Source organism: Salvia splendens, chromosome 1, assembly GCF_004379255.2.
Source record: "Salvia splendens isolate huo1 chromosome 1, SspV2, whole genome shotgun sequence".
NCBI classification, from domain to species: Eukaryota; Viridiplantae; Streptophyta; class Magnoliopsida; order Lamiales; family Lamiaceae; genus Salvia; species Salvia splendens.
Genome location: NC_056032.1, coordinates 43071217 through 43089546, shown reverse-complemented (window position 1 = coordinate 43089546; position 18330 = coordinate 43071217). Strand labels below are relative to the sequence as shown.

The window sequence follows — 18330 nt, the reverse complement described above, 5'->3', positions numbered from 1 at the left end:
TTTGAAGGGTGTTAACTTTCCATTAGAGAGTATAAACGCTTCAACCGTCGACAAATTTTCCTGTTTCATAACGAATCAATATTTGATCGGATACAATTCAGGTTTTTAGAAGTTTCATATGTTAAAACTCGATCCAACTTTGAACCAAAAAAGATCAATAAGAAGAGGCCTGAAACGAAACATCGCGTCTCTTCACGAAGCATTGCCCCTTGGACCCCGCTACTCGGGGGCGCTGCTCCCGAACCCCCGTTTAATCATAATGAATTCAAACAAACGTGCACTCCACACTTCCAAATTTATATGATGTCTCATTATGACAATATTGATCAATCAAGTTAATTCAATTACACTAAAATAACCAACTGAAGATGTCATGGGATGGGAGAAACTAGAAACGAACAAAAACCTGTTTCAGCAAAAATGGGACTCATATCTATTGCCTTATGATCTTGTCATCCAAAAAGGAAAATATAAAGGGAAGAAAAGGAAAAGAAAAAGTTCGGTCAAAAATAAGATAAAGTAAAGTGATTTTTTTTTTGAAAACTTACCATTATTATAAACATGTGTGAAAAGTTAGGTTAAAAAAACTTGTATGAGAATTTTAGTAAATGAGATAATATTAATAATATAAGAGCCTGATAAAAAAAGGGGAAAGACCTAAAAATATTAACATGAAAAATACAAAGAAAGAACTAAAGATTCGATTTTGCTTATAAATATTAGTAATAGAATTATAACTTGTAGTGAAGCCAATAAAACACCAACTTTTCAATAATTGAATGAAAAAGTAGTGTCCTTTTTACTAGAAAATAATCCTATATAAAAACACAAACTCTTCAATAATTGATGAGAGATATCATCATATGAAAATCCCCTAGACACTATAATTATATACGGTAATCAAAATTAATTATCATCAATTAACATAGAAGGGGACAGTTTTGGGGCTTTTGGTTAATTAAATATTTATTACATTGACAACATTGTAATGATCATAAATTCGACTTGCAAGGTGTCACATGTAACACCCCATCAATGGTAGGTAACATATATACTTTAATTATGTGAGATCGCATTCAAAAAGATGTACTGTAATTTATTTTATAAATAAGTCTTGGCAACGCTATGAATTTGTATTTGTTACAATTATTTTATAATAATTTTTTTATAGAAATTGTAGCTGATATAAAAGCCAGAAAATTATATGATAGCATGTATTCATAAAAGTAGTGTTGTTTGGCTAGACCGAAAAAACATCAACAGTTACTACAATTACACAATTAGATTTTTCGTTATCGGATAATTGCTTCAAATTAAATGTTTTTGGCTAATTTTTAACGTCGCGGGTCATCACAAAGTTTTCATCAAAATTGACGACTTTTTGCGGAAATTGCGAATAGTCATAGTTTCATGGTTTTTCTACTAATTTAAAAAATTGTTGAATAGGTTGGATTTTTTCACGAATATTCATGATTTTTTCAGCTGATATTCAAAATTATGAGATGAGCTAGAAATTGAACAATTTTAATTACTAGTACGTCTATTATTTAAAAATAGAAATTTTTAAAATAACACTAATTTTAATGTACAATTGATAAAGTAAAAGAAACAGAAAGAATAAGTGATTGAAGCTCTACAACAAAAAAATCAAATAATCACACTTTTTAATGCTATTAAGGACGTTAATTTGTGTGTCTAATTATATATACCACCAACACTTCATAAAATGTCCTTATTGTTAGTGTCCCAACTAAAATCAAGAGACACAAATAGACACGTCCTAAAAAAGTAAAAGATTAAGATAAATTGCCCTCAACTTAGGGACGCTTCCTTTTGCGTCCTAAATTATGGTTATTTTTAAAATTTTCCAAACGCTAGTAATTGCGTCTCAATTTTTGTGTCACTAAAAGATAATTTTTTTATAGTGAAGTATTATCGGTGTCACTCATAAAAAAGAATTCCTAAAATGAAAACTTTTTAATTTTAAAAAATAAATTAAAATAAAAATAGTTGCTAGTATTTTTTAGAAACAGACATAGTATTTTGAATCAATTTTCGTTTAAAAACTTAATAAAGTGAAAGAGGTAAGATGGACCCCATAATGTGGTAACTGGTAATGAAAGCTGTTCGAATTGATCGTAGAGCATTGTCTGTTTCTGAATAATTGGCTATTGCCATTTGGCCCACTTTCGATTCGATTATATTATATATACACTGCCACGTCACATATGTTTTTATCTTTACTCTATCAAATAATTTTATTATGTTGATATCACTATCCACTATTTGTAATAGTGGATATTCCTTAACAAATTCGATACTTATTTGATACTATTCACACATTTAGAAGTCTCTAAAATATCTTTGGCATGTGTACACATACTAGTACTCCTATATTTCAAACAAATCCTCTAAACTTGCTTCTCTCTGAAAATTGAGGGATGTTGAGAATGGATAGGATGATGATATTAGTTATAGCTCTAATTCATGTGAGCAATGGAGAGTTTCCACGCTTCCAACAACCTACAAAAGCTGATGGATCCCTTCAAGTGTTGGTGGTGGGAGATTGGGGAAGAAAGGGTCACTACAATCAATCTCAACTTGCTCATCAGGTTCATACATAATTCACACACATATTATATTTGGGAAGAGTTAGGTTACAAATCCAATTTTAAAATGAAAATTATAGACTGCGATGAATATGTTAATTATCTTTCTGATCTGGTGACTGAAAATGATTTTTAGTTTTATTATACGAAGGGGGTGTTCGGTTTGCATGATTGCATAATTCGAGATTAAATTTGTAGCGTGTTTGGTTCATCAGATTTAATCCCACAACTCAATCACTAGATTGTATCTTGTTATTATTTTATCTTGAAAACCGAATACCACCGAAGTGTTTTTATTTTAGTCGGTCTTAATGTATTTGCAGTACGTAGCCGTTATCTTCAAACACGATATTTGAAGTGTTTTTGGAGTTGCTTTGCTTAAGTATTTTAAGTTTAGGCTATTGATTAGGAATTTTCTTATGTGTTTGCTATCTGGACTTTTGCTTTATATCATGAACTCTTGCTTGCCGTATTTAAACTAGGGAGTTCAATCTTTAAAGGGGGAGTTCAAAATTTGGTAAGAGAATTCAATGAAGTGGTTGATGCGTGTCAAAATACGTAGCACAAATAAGAAGGAAAAGTGTGACATAACTAAAATTATGTTACGTTTTGAACTATGCTTGTCATTTCCATGAATTAATAAGATGTTTGGTTATTGAAGATGGGCGTGACAACGGACAAGATGGATATTGATTTTGTTATTTCAACTGGTGACAATTTTTACGACGACGGATTGATCGACGTCAATGATCCTGCCTTCCACCAATCTTTCACTCATATATACACGGCTCCTTCTTTGCAAAAGACGTGGTACAATGGTACTTTCTTTTTTCATTACTATTTTCTATTTTAATGATTTGTATTAAATTTTTCAAAATAGATTAATAGAAAATAACGATTAATTAACTAAAAATGTTAAGATTAATAAACGATTCATAGAAAGTTTGTGGTGAACATCTTACGTAAATATTATTGGTGAACACTATTTTTATTTTAATTTAATTGGTCTATTTTATATTTAATTGATTTTCATATTTTAAATATTATTAATGATATTATTAATTTAATAAATTATATAAAATTAAAATTCAATATGTATACCTTGTAATCATTCTTACTCATTAAACCCCAGTAAATTGGAAAAGAAAATGCGACACCCAACACATACAAACAAAATGATGTGTAGTTATAGTAAGAGTGAGAGAGACTTGTTATGCAAAAACACAATTTTCTGCGCACACTCGTCCAAATTAATAGATTACATGAATCTTTAAATTTATGTTAAAATAATACAAATATATTGTGAATAATGTACATAAAACTACTTTTTGTAGAATATTAGTACTTCCTTTCTTTCTCCTAAATGTTGATATTATTTGTAGTGTTGGGAAACCATGATTATAGAGGTGACGCCTTGGCACAATTGAGTCCAATCCTTCAAGCAAGAGACAGCAGATGGTTTTGTATGAAATCTTTTATTCTTGACGCAGGTTTGTAATTATAATTATAACCGTACTTTAAATTTATTTTTGATAATTAAGTAATTACTTATTATTGTTGGAATTTTGTGACCTGGTGTGCAGATATTGTAGAATTTTTCTTCATAGACACGACGCCGTTTGAAGACAAATACTTCACGAAACCAAAAGATCATGTGTATGATTGGAGAGGTGTTCTTCCTAGAGAGAAATATCTTTCAACCCTCTTACAGGTACACGTGTTTTTTTCATTTTTCCCAGTGTCGGTTCAAAACTGACAATTTTTTATCAGATTTCCTATGATTTTTTTTCGATTTCCCCGATTTTGAACCGAGGCCACTAGTAAACGCCTATTCACAATTCAAATATTAGAACCAAAACTAAACCACTTGAACTTATGAGTCGGTTTCGATTCAATCCATTTATAATTGTTTCGGACAAAATCGGAACCGCCTGCCTTTTCGTGTTGAACCGGCAGATTCGGATCTAACCATAAATCTCTAACTATATAAAGTCAATGAAATGCCACTAATTTTCTTACCATATTTGTTAATTCTAATTCAAAAAATTCAATTATTTTACCCGTTCACCAATAATTATCAAAACAAAGAAACGTAGTAAAAAACTAAAGCAAAATAGGTGATGATGACACAAGTCACACACGTTGAATTTAATGCTGCAATTACACACAAAAAATAAAGATTGACTATAAATAGCAATTATCTCTAACTTTAAAAAGAGTGACAGATATACATTATTCATATATAGGAATATAAATTTATGCGTAGAGTTGAATTAATATATAGGTGGATGATTTTCTAAGCCGAATTTAATAAGCTTGTACTAAAATTTTGGACCACTTAAGGGGTCGGCTCGGAATTGGACCGGCTATTCCGGTTTGAGAATTGTAACAGTTTTTGTGGGCTGAATTAGAATTTGTATACTAGTGATCCAGTTCTTGACTCCAAAAATTCTAAAATCGTAATTTTCGGTTTTGAAATCAGCCTAGCACTAGGATGCCTTTTAGAGAGTAACTCAAAAGCAAAACTGTGAGGGCTTAGCTTAAAACGAATAATATCATATTAATGTAGAGTTTAAATGTGTCCCCAAAGTCTAACACTGTTATGATATGAATCTCTTTCGAAAATTGAGTATTGTGACTTTTTAAATGGAATTTTTTTTATGGACCAATTGAAAAGTAAACTGTGACAAATTTTTATGTGTAAAACAGGATTTGGAGAGTACACTAATAGAGTCGAAAGCTAAGTGGAAAATAGTGATAGGTCACCACACGATTAAGAGCGCTAGTGATCATGGTAACACTCAAGAGCTTGTCGATAAGGTTCTTCCCATTCTTGAGGTATGTATTTTTCTTATATATGTGTGTATATGTCAAATAATATAGAAACACAAATCTATAGGACTTATTTATTTAAATTTCAAATTAAGAATGTACTTTTGGGCATTTTGGTATATCTTATTGTTTGTTTTTGGACTATAGAATCTGAACCAACATACATTTTAAATTGACGATAACAAATCAAATTCATGAAAATTGCTTCGAATGTGTTATTTATAATAGTTCTACATAAGCTAGATCAGTCTATTCATGATTTCGAATTGATATCTATTAATATGTTCGTTTATTTTGATAGAATATAAAGTTTTATTAATGGCATAATAAAAGATCCAATTATGACTAATTAATTCTATGGAAATCACAGGCAAATGGAGTTGATCTCTATATAAATGGACATGATCACTGCCTCCAGCATATAGCTAGTCCTGACAGGTAACTCGGAAATTATATTATGGCCAATCATAAAGCATATTTCATTCGACTATTTTAAAGATAATTTTCTCACTCGAACATTTGACATCGTTCTAGGAATTTATTTACAATGAAATTACGAATATGTCTTCGTTATGATTCATATTAATAACGAAACCGTTGCAGTCCTCTTCAATTTTTGACTAGTGGAGGCGGATCGAAGGCTTGGAGGGGTGTATACGAGTGGCCCAACCCTAACGAGATGAAATTTTTCTATGATGGTCAAGGTTTCATGACTCTCGACATAACTCATCATCAAATAAGTCTCAATTTCTATGATATATTTGGTAACATTTTGCACAAATGGAGTGTCACACCACAACCATCCATCATCTCCGCTATCTAGATTACAGGAGGGGGCGACCACCCCTTCCCAGCCGTCCGGAGAGCCTAAATATCCCTTATAATCGAGGTGGAAATAGTAAAATCGCCCCCTCCGTGCATAGAAAAATATGAGGTTTCAATATATGTTGTGTTTAAGTTAGTAGTCTAGTGTTTGTGTTGTTGACCATTTAATCAAGAAGTCCTTGGATCAAGCCTCATTGAGAGCATTTTTTCTTCTTTTAACCTTTCTTTCTTTATTTTATCAATTCATGTGACTTCTTATTACCCAATCAAAGCATTGAAATGCTTTATGAATCTATGTTTTTATTAGTTTACGCATATTATTTTGTTATACTATTAATTTTTAGTTAAATATTTTTAAAAAAATATTTGATACTATATTTTACTATTTATTAGTAGTATAAAATACTTATTTTATGTAATTTTTATTGCATCTTATTACTTGTATATCAAAATAAACCTTTGAAATATTTATGGAGTTTAAATATTTGCTATTTAATATAGTATTATTTTTTTATTTTAAATTAATATATTATTTAATTTTATTCTTAAAAATTTTATTAATTTTTTTAATATTTAATTTTGCCCCCTCCATACTCGGGTTCTGGATCCGCCACTGTCTTATTTAATCTTGGATTGTAAGATTTCAAAACTAAACAAAGATATAAATTATATGTACTAGAAATGATCTTTCCTATTTTTTGTAAAATCTAAAAGTAAGTAAATGATAGTATTAGTATTTAATTTTAACTTTTTTTATGTTTGGTTACTTTAATAATACAATAAATAGAAAATTAATATATTCACATATTACTTTACTTTTGAATGAAAGCTCCTTCTAGAACAATATATAAAAAATCATTTAAATTAAATGATTATAAATTATATCTAGATATCAGTGATAATTTAATTGAACTAATTCGATATTTATTTGTATAAGATAAAATATTAAATTATAGAGTGAAATTGTTCCTGCATTTATTCTACAAAGGTGCAAAATTAACTCCTACTGAATGTATTGTTGGACAAGCCCATCAAGTTCAAGCTTATTGGTGGAGCGTTTTGGGCATCCACGGGCTCTAAGTAAAAATTTGAGCCCAACCTCAATATGAGGTTCTGGGACCACCGATTCTGGTTCCGGTTTTGGTTCCGCAAAACCAGAAAGGATTCTACGATCCGTTCCCAACCATAAAGCCGTGGTTCCGGTTCCAGTTCCATCTTTAAATATATTTAAAATTGATTTCTCTTTACGATAATCAGATCTAAATTCATAAAAATCAATGATCTACACTTAAAGTTGGGCTAATAAATTTTTACAGTGCTACTTTGTACGTGTCTGGTTCCGGTTCCGAACCAAAATTAAAATGATCCAGTTACAATCGCGCACCTCTATGAATGGATTAATTTTTTTTCCTAAGTAGCAATAAAGTTAGTTGCTAGAAAGTTAGCATGCCAATAAAAATATCTCAATCTTAGAATACCTATATATAATGGATATTCAATTTCAATTTTTGTTAACAAATGTCTAACAAAAAACTCGGAAAAAACTGGCCAAGAATTTCAAGAAATACATTTTTCAAAGTAAATTAGTCGCACTAGTTATGTTGTTTAGATACGTTATTGCTAACATTTTTGTTTATATATTAAAACAATAAAACAAAATCGAATAATAATTCTAAATTCAAAAAAGTCATAAGGTGGTAGACAAAGGTGCATTTATTTTCAAACAAAACGGTGGCCTTCTCAAAGTAAACAAAGGTTGAACTCCACAAAAAAAAAAGAAGGTAAAAGTAAAACCCAAAAATTCTGTTCTCAAACTTTCACTGTTGAGTAAATCTGCTTTACCAGCTCCTTTTCTTTTTTTTCTTCTCACAAACAATAAAAACAACACCTTTTGCTTCTCTGATCTTAATTTTTCATGTCGTTCTACCAAATTAATGGGCTTCCCTCCCGAAAAAGATGCTGTGATATTTACTAATTTTATTACTTGATTTTCATCATATATATATATATATATATATATATACATAAAATTAATTAAAATGTTTATTTATATATTTGTTCACTCGTTTATATATATGTGTGTTTTGATTAGATTGAAAGAAAAAAACAAGAGTAGTGAGACAACAGAGATGAACATGGCCGGCGAAGATGCGGTTGCGGGAGACAAATGCGCAGCCGGTTTCTGGCCGGTTCAGCGCCCCATTGCGCCGCCACCCGGGGACAAACCGGTCGAGTGCCCATTCCCTAACTCCAATGTGAGTATTCTACATTTTCTTTCTAATTTAGATGATAAATTTATGTTATTTGCATGTGATTATATTTATTAGTTTCAATTGGGTGTGATATTCAAATGTGAGATGAATAAAAATTTTGTATTAAGAAAAGTCAACTTAAAAAAAATCAAATTATACTCATTAATCAGTATCAATGTTTGTGGTTGATGGGTGGTTGTGTTGCTATAGTTTTTTAATTTTGGTGTTTGAGTTGGACATCTTAGCTTGCCAATTTATGGCTTGAGTGACTATGTTTCTTGCATCGAAAAACACACATGTATATTGATAATTTGCGAGCACAGGAGTTGCGATTTGTGAGTCGAAGAGATGCTGAGCCTATGAGTAGAAGGCGTCATAGTGTAAGTCACGACGGAGACCATCAGAAACGCCTTCTATTCCCCGACAAATCACACTTCCTCAAGAAAAACTTCAACACTTCCACACGTTTTAGCTTTAATAAATTTTAAGCAACTCACTGAGTGATATATTTCCATATAATATAGTCATATGGTTTGCTCAGTTTTAATATCTTATTATTTAAATATTTGGTTTTGAATGGTTCAGAAAATGAAAATTTTAAGTTGTCATACTTGATGGCGCCCCTATTGTGATATTGCCTATTCGGCCGGCGGACGGTACGGTAGGAGGGTGTTACAGTAGCCGGACGGTACGGTAGGAGGGTGTTACAGTACCATTAGTGATACATGTGTATGTGGTTTTTTAAAGCATAATTAACAAAAGTGGAGGAAAAAAAAAATCAAATGCCGATCGCCTAAAATTATGGTTATAATCTGTAATGCATTTTAACATCAAGAAAGGCAAAATTTGTGATGCACTTTATGTTTAGTCATTCAATATCAGTTCTTATTAAAGTGCTGAAGTGCATATAATTATTACTATAAGATATTTGAAATTGTTAGACTTTGTATGTTCTATAATATGCAAACAATTTATTAAAATATGTGTTTGTGTTTTCGCTTATAAGAAAAATGTTAGACCATGTTTATCGGCTGAGAAGGGTCGACCGCCACCACATTATGTATTTTTAAAAAAAGAGTGAACTACAAAAATGGTCCATGGACTATGGGTTTATCGGGTCCATAGTCTCTGGACTTTAAAAGTATCGTCTGACATCCCTTGACTAAGGGTTTATCTCAAATTTGTTCCTTTTGCCATTTTTTGATACGAAAATACCCTTTTGAGCATTTGGGCAATTTTGTAATTTTACACTTTTAACATTTTAAATCTGATATTATTTTAGTGATGTACTAAATCTGATATTATTTCAAAATTATCATTCTCTTCCCTTTTGTCATCCTTCATTTTGTTTCTTTATTTCAATATTAGACTTAATTTTATAAAATTAAAATTAAAATTTCAATTTTTAAATATCAATAAATTTTTATTAATTATTAAAATTATTAAATAATAAAAACTAATAGTTTTTGTCAATATTTGTTAGTGTCTAATATTTAATCAATAAGGTACGCCGACGGCAACATAGTTTTTTAATCAATATTTAATAGTTTTAATCATAAATAGATTATATAACATGGTTTATTCTGAAATAAATATGCATCTAATGTAAGACTAATATAATTTTTATTTATTTATTTGAAAACAATCAAAACTAACTAACTAGAAAATTTCAACAAAAATACTCCTAAATAAAAATTTTAGCAGTATCAAATTTTTAGTCAACTTCATAATATTTAATCACAAGCAATTATAACAACCGAACGAAGGCTAAATGGAATAGCCCTAATTTTTTCATCATGATTAATATTATTTTTATGTACTTATTCAATTCAGCTGAATATTATATTAAATAACAAAAATTATAAGTTTTAATCAATATTTATAGTGTTCATGAATAAATAGTTTTAATTAAAAAAATTTATTGATATTTAAAAATCTATATTTAAAATTAAATCTAATATTAAAATAAAGAAACAGAGTGAAGGATTGCAAAAGGAAGAAGAATGATAATTTTGAAATAATATCAGATTTAGTATATCACTGAAATAATATCGTATTTAAAATGTTAAAAGTGTAAACAGACCAAATTGCCCAAATGCTCAAAAGGGTATTTTCGTATAAAAAATGGCAAAAGGACCAAATTTGAGATAAACCCTTAGTCCAGGGATATCTGGCGATATTTTTAAAGTCCGGGGATTATGGGTGAGATAAACTCATCGTCCATGGATCATTTTTGTAGTTCACTCTAAAAAAAATTGATTGCAAGGATCTATCTCTCCCCTTGATCTCGGTCAGTTTGGAGGCAACCACCAATTGGTCAACTTATTTAATGATTCTGTCAAATGGCACATTCTCATTCGTTGATAATTTTCTTTTTAAAATTTATATATTTCGAATATATTATATTAAAAATTTATAAAAAATTATACTAAAATTCGTAATTTTTCATCCTCTATTAATAGAGACCACATTTATTATAGTTTTGCACAAAAAAATCTCATCTTTTCTCCTCATATCATCCTTCTTTGGTAAAATAAAAATCTCATATTTTCTCCTCTATAAATATTGTAATTTAAATTTTCTATTTGTTTGTTGTTAATCCCTACGTCCCCCAAAGTTTGTCTCATTTCACCATTTTCGTTCGTCACACAAAGTTTGTCCCACTTGGAATCTTACCAAAAATTGACATTAAATACACCCTTAATCTCCTCAATGTGGGACCCTTATTCCACTGCACACCTTCATTTAATATAAAGTCAAACAATTTCTTAAAACTCGTGTCGGGTTAAATTGGGAGAAAGGTACTATTAATAAAAGTGGAACTACGTTATTAGTTATGTAATGTGTGGTGAACTTTTTTAAAAATACAAAACAGACTGATTTGAGAGACTGGACAAAAACAACGAAAAGAGACTAAGTTTTTTTTTAGAGACAAAGTTGGGCGAAAGGATGGTGCCCAGAATTTGCATTCTGGCCGAGATATTTGTTTGAGAAACTGGGTGAAATCAGGGAGTTGACGAGTGCAAGGAATAATAAGAGATTGAGGTACAAAGCATGACTCCTTTAACTTTGGTTGGTTTTTGGTTTTCCTCCTACAAACGTGTCCGTGGGTATTTGCTCTTTGTTCTTTTTTGTAGCTGCTTCTGATGAGTCTTGTCTCGTTTTGCTTGGTGGTTTACTTTAGCTTCTTTGCTTGTACCTTTTGGCTGTTTTTCAGCTCTGTTTATTGGACTTCTTGCTCGCCAACATGGCTTCAGCTGACTCCTCTTTATATATAGTACTCATTAAGTCAGGCCTATAGTGGGCCTTATTTGGGTCTTCGTTGGGCTTGTGTTTTAGAAAAAGCCCAAATCAACCCGACCGAGTAGATACATCTGCACCATCAAATCACCACCGTCCATATTTTCAATTCTATTTCAAGTATTGTTTTTAAATTTCAGACATAGACTGCACCATTTTCCTATTATTGGAAAATTGGACAACGCCAGTCCACCCCATTCACTGAATCACGACAAATATAAAGAGAGTATTTTCATAGGTCAAACCTTGAATAAATTCAATAAAACGAAATAGCTAGAGCAAGAAGCTTATCAAAGTTTTGAAATAAAAATTTTCAATTATTCAATTTGTGTCATTCGCAGTCCAAGACAAACAACATAATTGTCTTTTAACGTTCATTAAGTGTTTTTCATATCTTTCTTTATTTTTTCTATTTTAACAAAACATCGTATTTTTAATGTTAACAAAAAATATTGTTTCCATTTCCACATACAGAACTAATTTAAGAAAAGATGACAAATTATAATATTTCAATTTCAAAACTACAACATTAACTATGAATTGACTAAAACTTAAAATTTTCAAACTATAGGTAAAACCTAATCATCAAAATTACAAGCAAGAATTTCCATAATCAAAGTACTCCCTCCATCTAGCATTAGGAGCCCCGATTTATCATTTTAATACATCCGTAATTAGAAGTCTCGGATCATTTTTACTATAAATGATAGGTAGATCACAAATTCTATTAACTTATTTCACTCACATTTTTATAAAACTAACCCACCATATAAATTTCACTATTTTTTTCAATTCGTTTCTTAGAACTCGTGTCAAAATCAAAGGATGAGCTATAATTATGATCAGTAAGGCGGCGGTGGCGGCTGATGTCTAGTGGCGGGGCCCACACGACGTCGTTTGACGGGTAGCTATACATGGACGCCGGCGCCGCCCCTCCACTCCCGCTGCCGGAGTTCGTCTGAGGAGAGTCACGATCGCCTTCCTGGCCGGATTCGTGATCCACCGACTGCAGGCGGTGGAATGAGGGGTTGGTGAAGTTAACACCGACGAGGTAGATCGTCCCAGCAGAGACGAGGGGCCCCACCACGTGGCCCCCAACCACCTGCCCCTGCGGCCCCGCCACCGTCACCGCGAAGGGCGCGGCCGCGGCAGCTGCGGTGGCCCCAGGAGGGAGGACGGTGGCGGAGATGGAGAGGATCTCGAAGCGGCCGTGGAACGTGACGGTGGCGCCGGGGGTGGCGGAGGGCTGCCTGAGGGTGACGTCTACGACGGCGCCGTTGCCGCTGAGGAGGCAGAGGCCGACGCTCCTCTTCCGGCAGAAGCGGGCGGTGGAGTCCACGATGTCGACGCCGCCGGGGAGCTCGAGGACATAGGGGCTCATGTTGGAGTCGCGCGTCACGAAAAGGGGCGGCTTCGGCTTGTTTCTCGACCCGGGAGGGCGGCCGCGGGGGCGGCGGAGGACCTCGATTGTGGCTTCTTGGTAATCGGCGGCGGTGGGAGAGAACATGGTGGTGTGATCTTCTACCAATTTTCGCTTCATGTTTTTTTTATTGGATTTTTTTGTATGTGTTGGAAAATATGAAATATAGAGAATATTAGGGGTGGGGATGATTGGATGCATGTAATTGTGGTAACATTATAAAATGGTAGTGTGAAGATGAGAGGAAGATGGGAAGAGAATAGTCTTGGACTTTTGCATTCATAAATTCTCTTCGTCTACATCTTTTGGTGGATATTCAATGAATGTTTCTACTTGCTTTTCTTTGTCGACACATAGTATTGAACTTATCGACATAAAATGTACAGTAGATTAGTTGGTAATTAGATTGATGATCTCTAGAGATGGGGTTATGAATACAAAAAGGACTTCACCATATCTATTACTCTCTCCGTCCCCCATAATTTGTCACCATTTGACCCGGCACAGGTTTTAAGAAATGTATTAGAAATTGGGTTGAAAAAGTTAGTGGCATGTGAGTCCTATTTTTATATATTAATTTTATAATAAAATGTGAGTAGAAATGAGTTAGTGTAATATGTGGTCCACTACCAATAATGGTAAAAATGAAAGGTGACAAATTTTTAAGAACGGATAAATATAGAAATAAATGGTAAATTTTTAGGGACAGATGGGAGGGAGTAGTTTTTGTACTTTGATTCGTACATTGGATCTTGTACTTCTTGACTATATATATTGGATTTTTGTAGGTTAGTTAATATGCCATATCGATGTATAAATTTTTAAATACTACAGTTGTTTTTATAAATAAAAACCGATTGCCACCATGAGTTCACAAGGCAATAAAAAGGCTATAAGAACTTAATTAAGCAAAAAAATTGGTTTAACCGATAATTTCGGGTTAGCAATATTGGAAAGTGGTGAGTGGCTGTTTAGAATTTAGAGAAAGATTTTGACTTGAAATTTGAAAAGGTTGTTGGAGGAATACTTATTTTACATTAAAAAAGAATGATACTGATTAATATAATAATAAATAATGACAATTATCAATGTGGAGGTCAATTCATATAGTACCTCATTTAATTTTTAAGATTATAACTACAATCACGTGTTTTAAAGGCATCGAACAAATGAAGCCCTTCTATGCAACTTCAGTTCAAACTTCAAAGCATGAAACCACACTAATTTATCGGTAAATCTGTTGAAGAAATTGTCGTTATTTGTCGGAAATAGACGATGGATAATTGTCCGTTAATTAGTAAACTCCGTTTTTTTATAGTGTTTAAATTCCTCTAAAACCTATTGTCACAATTTTAATACCCCACGTTTCTTTATAGTCGAATGTTATCAATCAGGCAATTTATTAAAATTTCAGTATTGTATCAGTTTGATTTTGGTGAAACTTTAATGTGGAATAATAAGTACTAATACACATGCATATTATGAATAGAAGGGAATTTTTAGAAGTCTAGAACTATTCCACCAACCAAGCACAAAGTAACTTGAATATTGGGTTTAATTTGCCTGCAGACATATTGAGGAGTGGGCACCACATTTGTGCTACATTTTCACCCAATTAAAGACGAAAATTTTGACACTAATCAGAAAAGAAATCAAAATGGGTGGCTGATTTTGATATGATTTCTATCTACGTTTCTAGTAATATCATATCTGAAAACTTCATCTAATGAATGAGTTTGAGATTTTAGAGTACATTTCAGTCAATAATGAAATAAGCAATTTTATAGACAAAATGAATATATAAAATAGTACTCCATATGATAACATTTTAGGTCATTTTTAGTTATATATATTTAAGATAAATGAGTTATCAAATGTCATAACAGTATTTTTATATGTTCACAGTAATTATTTCCCACATAAAGTACATATATAAAATCAATTCATAATTCATATTCTCCCCGTTCCTTAAAAGTATACTATAAACTTTTGGTTGAGCACGGATTTTAATACAATTGATAAACTAAGACAGATGAAAAGAAAAGGTAGTGAAAGTAGTGTCAATGAAAATTAAAATCCACATTATTAGTAGGGTAGTAAGATCCAAAATTAGAAAATTCTTAGTTTTCAGAGGCGGACTAAAAAAAATATTGATTGATACTTTGGGACAAACGGAGTTTGCTTAAAATGAATATTTGATACACACTCGGTTATAGACAATAAGCATTTTTTTACAACTATACATTCTTCCCAATGTATGCAGAATTACAAATTACTACTCCATGAAGTTCTATCTTGTTTTTTTAGTTATAGTACTGATTAAAACCTCATCGTTTTGGTCATTTTGGGGATGCTATTCGAAAAAGTCACGTCGAAAATCGAAAGATATAAGCATATAACAATTTTAATTAGTAATTTTATAATATATGAGGCGTGTGCATGAGAGTATAGCAATTGTGAAAAACTTCCAATATTAACTATATAGTTAATAACATGTTTTGCCGCCCCATGTCATATTAAATTCGAATGAATAATGATGAATATTGGCTCATTCATCCGAAGCTTATTTAATAAGAAGAATCGTAATATCAACGTCTAATCTATATATGTGGTTGAGTCGGTGAATGAATTCATTTGTGCAGTTTCAAAACAAAAATTCCCCGCTCACCTACTTTGACTATAGTTACTATCAACAATTCAAGACTATATCCTTACTCTAATCTCTCATATTTTGTCGTCTAATAAATTATACATATATATTTAAGTACATAACATGCACACACATACAATATACAATTATTCCATACTCATTCCTTCTATTAAGTATAAATAATTTTAGTAGTTGACTATATAAAGTGAATAAAATAGGACATAGTTAGAAAAAAATATATTAATTGCAGTATTATTAACTATTGATTGTGGATGAGGATTTGGTGTTTCCGATGGAGTAGTTCAAGCTTCAAAATTAACATATGAAGTATGAAATTTTATTTAAATAGAATTTGCAAAAAAAGGATAATCATTAAAAACTCATAAAGTCAAAAGACATACTAACAGTCTTTGAATACTCCACTTCAACAATAAATGCGTATAACAACAGTCAAAGACATACTAAAACTCTCTTTTTTAATTTTGGTCATTCCCATAATATATATAAGGGATATTGGCACCTAATATCATGAAACTTTTAAAAAGTTGAATTTTCCCACGAAATTTTGAAATTGTCAAATAATATCACGAACTTTACACCGAGTTTGTTATTTCCCACCAATGAAAAAACTCCAACAAATAATATCATGATACAGATTTTTTTCGTAATTTCTCGACAACAACTTCGAGAGTTTCTAGATTTTCAATATTTGAGAATAGTTTTTCTTGAAGCACATCCTCCAAATTTATTCTTCAATCCATTAATATAGTCGGAATTTCTTCACTGGTGAGAAATAACAAACTCATGGTAAAGTTCGTGATATTATTTGTCAATTTCAAAGTTCGTGGAAAAAACCCAACTTTTTGAAAGTTCCATGATATTAGGTGCCAATATTCCTATATATAACTACAAAAGTCGTTTTTCATGCTCCACATTCCACTGATTTATTTCACTCATATTATATCATAAAATTAATACTCCATATATAAAAGTAAAACTCATATTCCACCATCTTTGTGCAATTACATTTCTAAAAATCGGTGTTGAGTCATTAAATACGAACTCCTATTACACGACGGGAGGAATAAATACCATACAATTTTTTTACCAAACAAGAAATATATCTATAGATGTGGGATTTACAAAGTAACATATATGGAGTACAAGATATGATCAATATTAAATTGATATGATGGATATAAGATGATTTCAACACTTATTAAATTTTGAATCCATGAGAAACTTACCAAAATCAGAAAACATGCTACTTCATCAAAGCAACCGTAGTAATGATGATCTAAAGCTCACGCGTCTCGTCTGGCTTTTTTACATTAAAAAGAATTCATGCAAGTGTTTCCCTTTAGGAACTTTAGGATTTTTATTTTTTTTGCCTAGAAAATTTGCTTTTATCCCTAAACTATTCCAGCAGTATTTATGATTGATGATAATCGTTTTAAACCCAAAACGACCCATGCTGCATTATTTATAGTATATCTTAATCTATCTAAAATTGTTTTTTCAGTCATGAACTAATATCAATTTTGCATCAATTGAATCAACGTTGATTTCCGGCTTCGGAAATTGACGTGTGCCTCACCGGATTGACGACACCTAACGCATTGCAAACGGCGTCGTCTTGCTGTGGGACCACATCGGTTTTTTCGGAGCCGAAAAAATGAACGTATAGTACAACTGATAAAAATTCATTGGACCCAATGGGCTCTACACTTTGGGCCATAAACCCATAATAACTCAGGACACTATGCAACATATCATAGACACTAGTAATGTTTTTGCATTTTTTATGTAAAAGTATTAGTATCAAACATAAAATATAAAAATCGAAATCAATCGCAGAAGTGGGATGTCGTGTGTAGCACTTACCACACCATTGGAGTAATTTCATTAGTGCGGATGGGAATAATTTCAGGTTTATTATAATTAAACTATGTACATGCAAGACTTCAGTACGGTAGAATTCATGATAAAACTATCAATTAATCACAGTATGGGTTGACGTGAGTGTATTTTCCCCAAAACAAATCATCAATTAGCTACAATTATAGAATTAATTCATGACCCAAATATTTAAGATACGCAAATTGGAATTAGTCGAGGAAAAATTCAATTTGCATATCATCTAAAGTTCTAAACTATTGAAGGTACAAATTTGCTCTCCAGAGTGATTTAGTCCGAAAAAATAGAAAAAGTCGGTAGGATCTTAAAATGTGCATTAAGTATAGTATACATACCGAAAATGATATTTCGAAAGTATAGATACTGAAAAAATATGCATTAGTGAAAGTATAGATCCTAAATTTGTAGTTCACTCTAAAAAAAACCCTTGAATGTCTGAAACATGGTGTGATAACAAGCAATTTTTGATACAACAAAACCCTATCATATTGAAAAAACACTTTTGTGCAATTTTTCTAATAAATA

At 31.5% G+C, this 18330-nt stretch overlaps 1 protein-coding gene and 1 pseudogene across 1 annotated transcript; one reads left to right on the top strand and one right to left on the bottom strand.

Moving 5' to 3' along the window:
• The first annotated feature begins 2374 nt into the window (after positions 1 to 2374).
• Positions 2375 to 6557, top strand: LOC121753697 (purple acid phosphatase 3-like). Its single transcript, XM_042148941.1, has 7 exons — positions 2375 to 2612; positions 3271 to 3427; positions 3992 to 4099; positions 4193 to 4320; positions 5319 to 5447; positions 5812 to 5879; positions 6045 to 6557. Exons 1-7 carry the CDS (start codon positions 2442 to 2444, stop codon positions 6262 to 6264), a joined length of 981 nt encoding a protein of 326 aa, XP_042004875.1. The 5' UTR covers positions 2375 to 2441; the 3' UTR covers positions 6265 to 6557.
• Positions 6558 to 12298: 5741 nt separating this feature from the next.
• On the bottom strand, positions 12299 to 13547 carry LOC121801008 (annotated as a pseudogene).
• Positions 13548 to 18330: the final 4783 nt, after the last annotated feature.

Coding starts and splice junctions, on each gene's coding strand:
- LOC121753697 (XM_042148941.1), top strand. CDS start 2,442: ATGTTGAGAATGGATAGGATGATGATATTAGTTATAGCTCTAATTCAT. Junction 3,428..3,991: donor GCAAAAGACGTGGTACAATG/GTACTTTCTTTT, acceptor TATTATTTGTAG/TGTTGGGAAACCATGATTAT. Junction 4,321..5,318: donor ATCTTTCAACCCTCTTACAG/GTACACGTGTTT, acceptor TGTGTAAAACAG/GATTTGGAGAGTACACTAAT.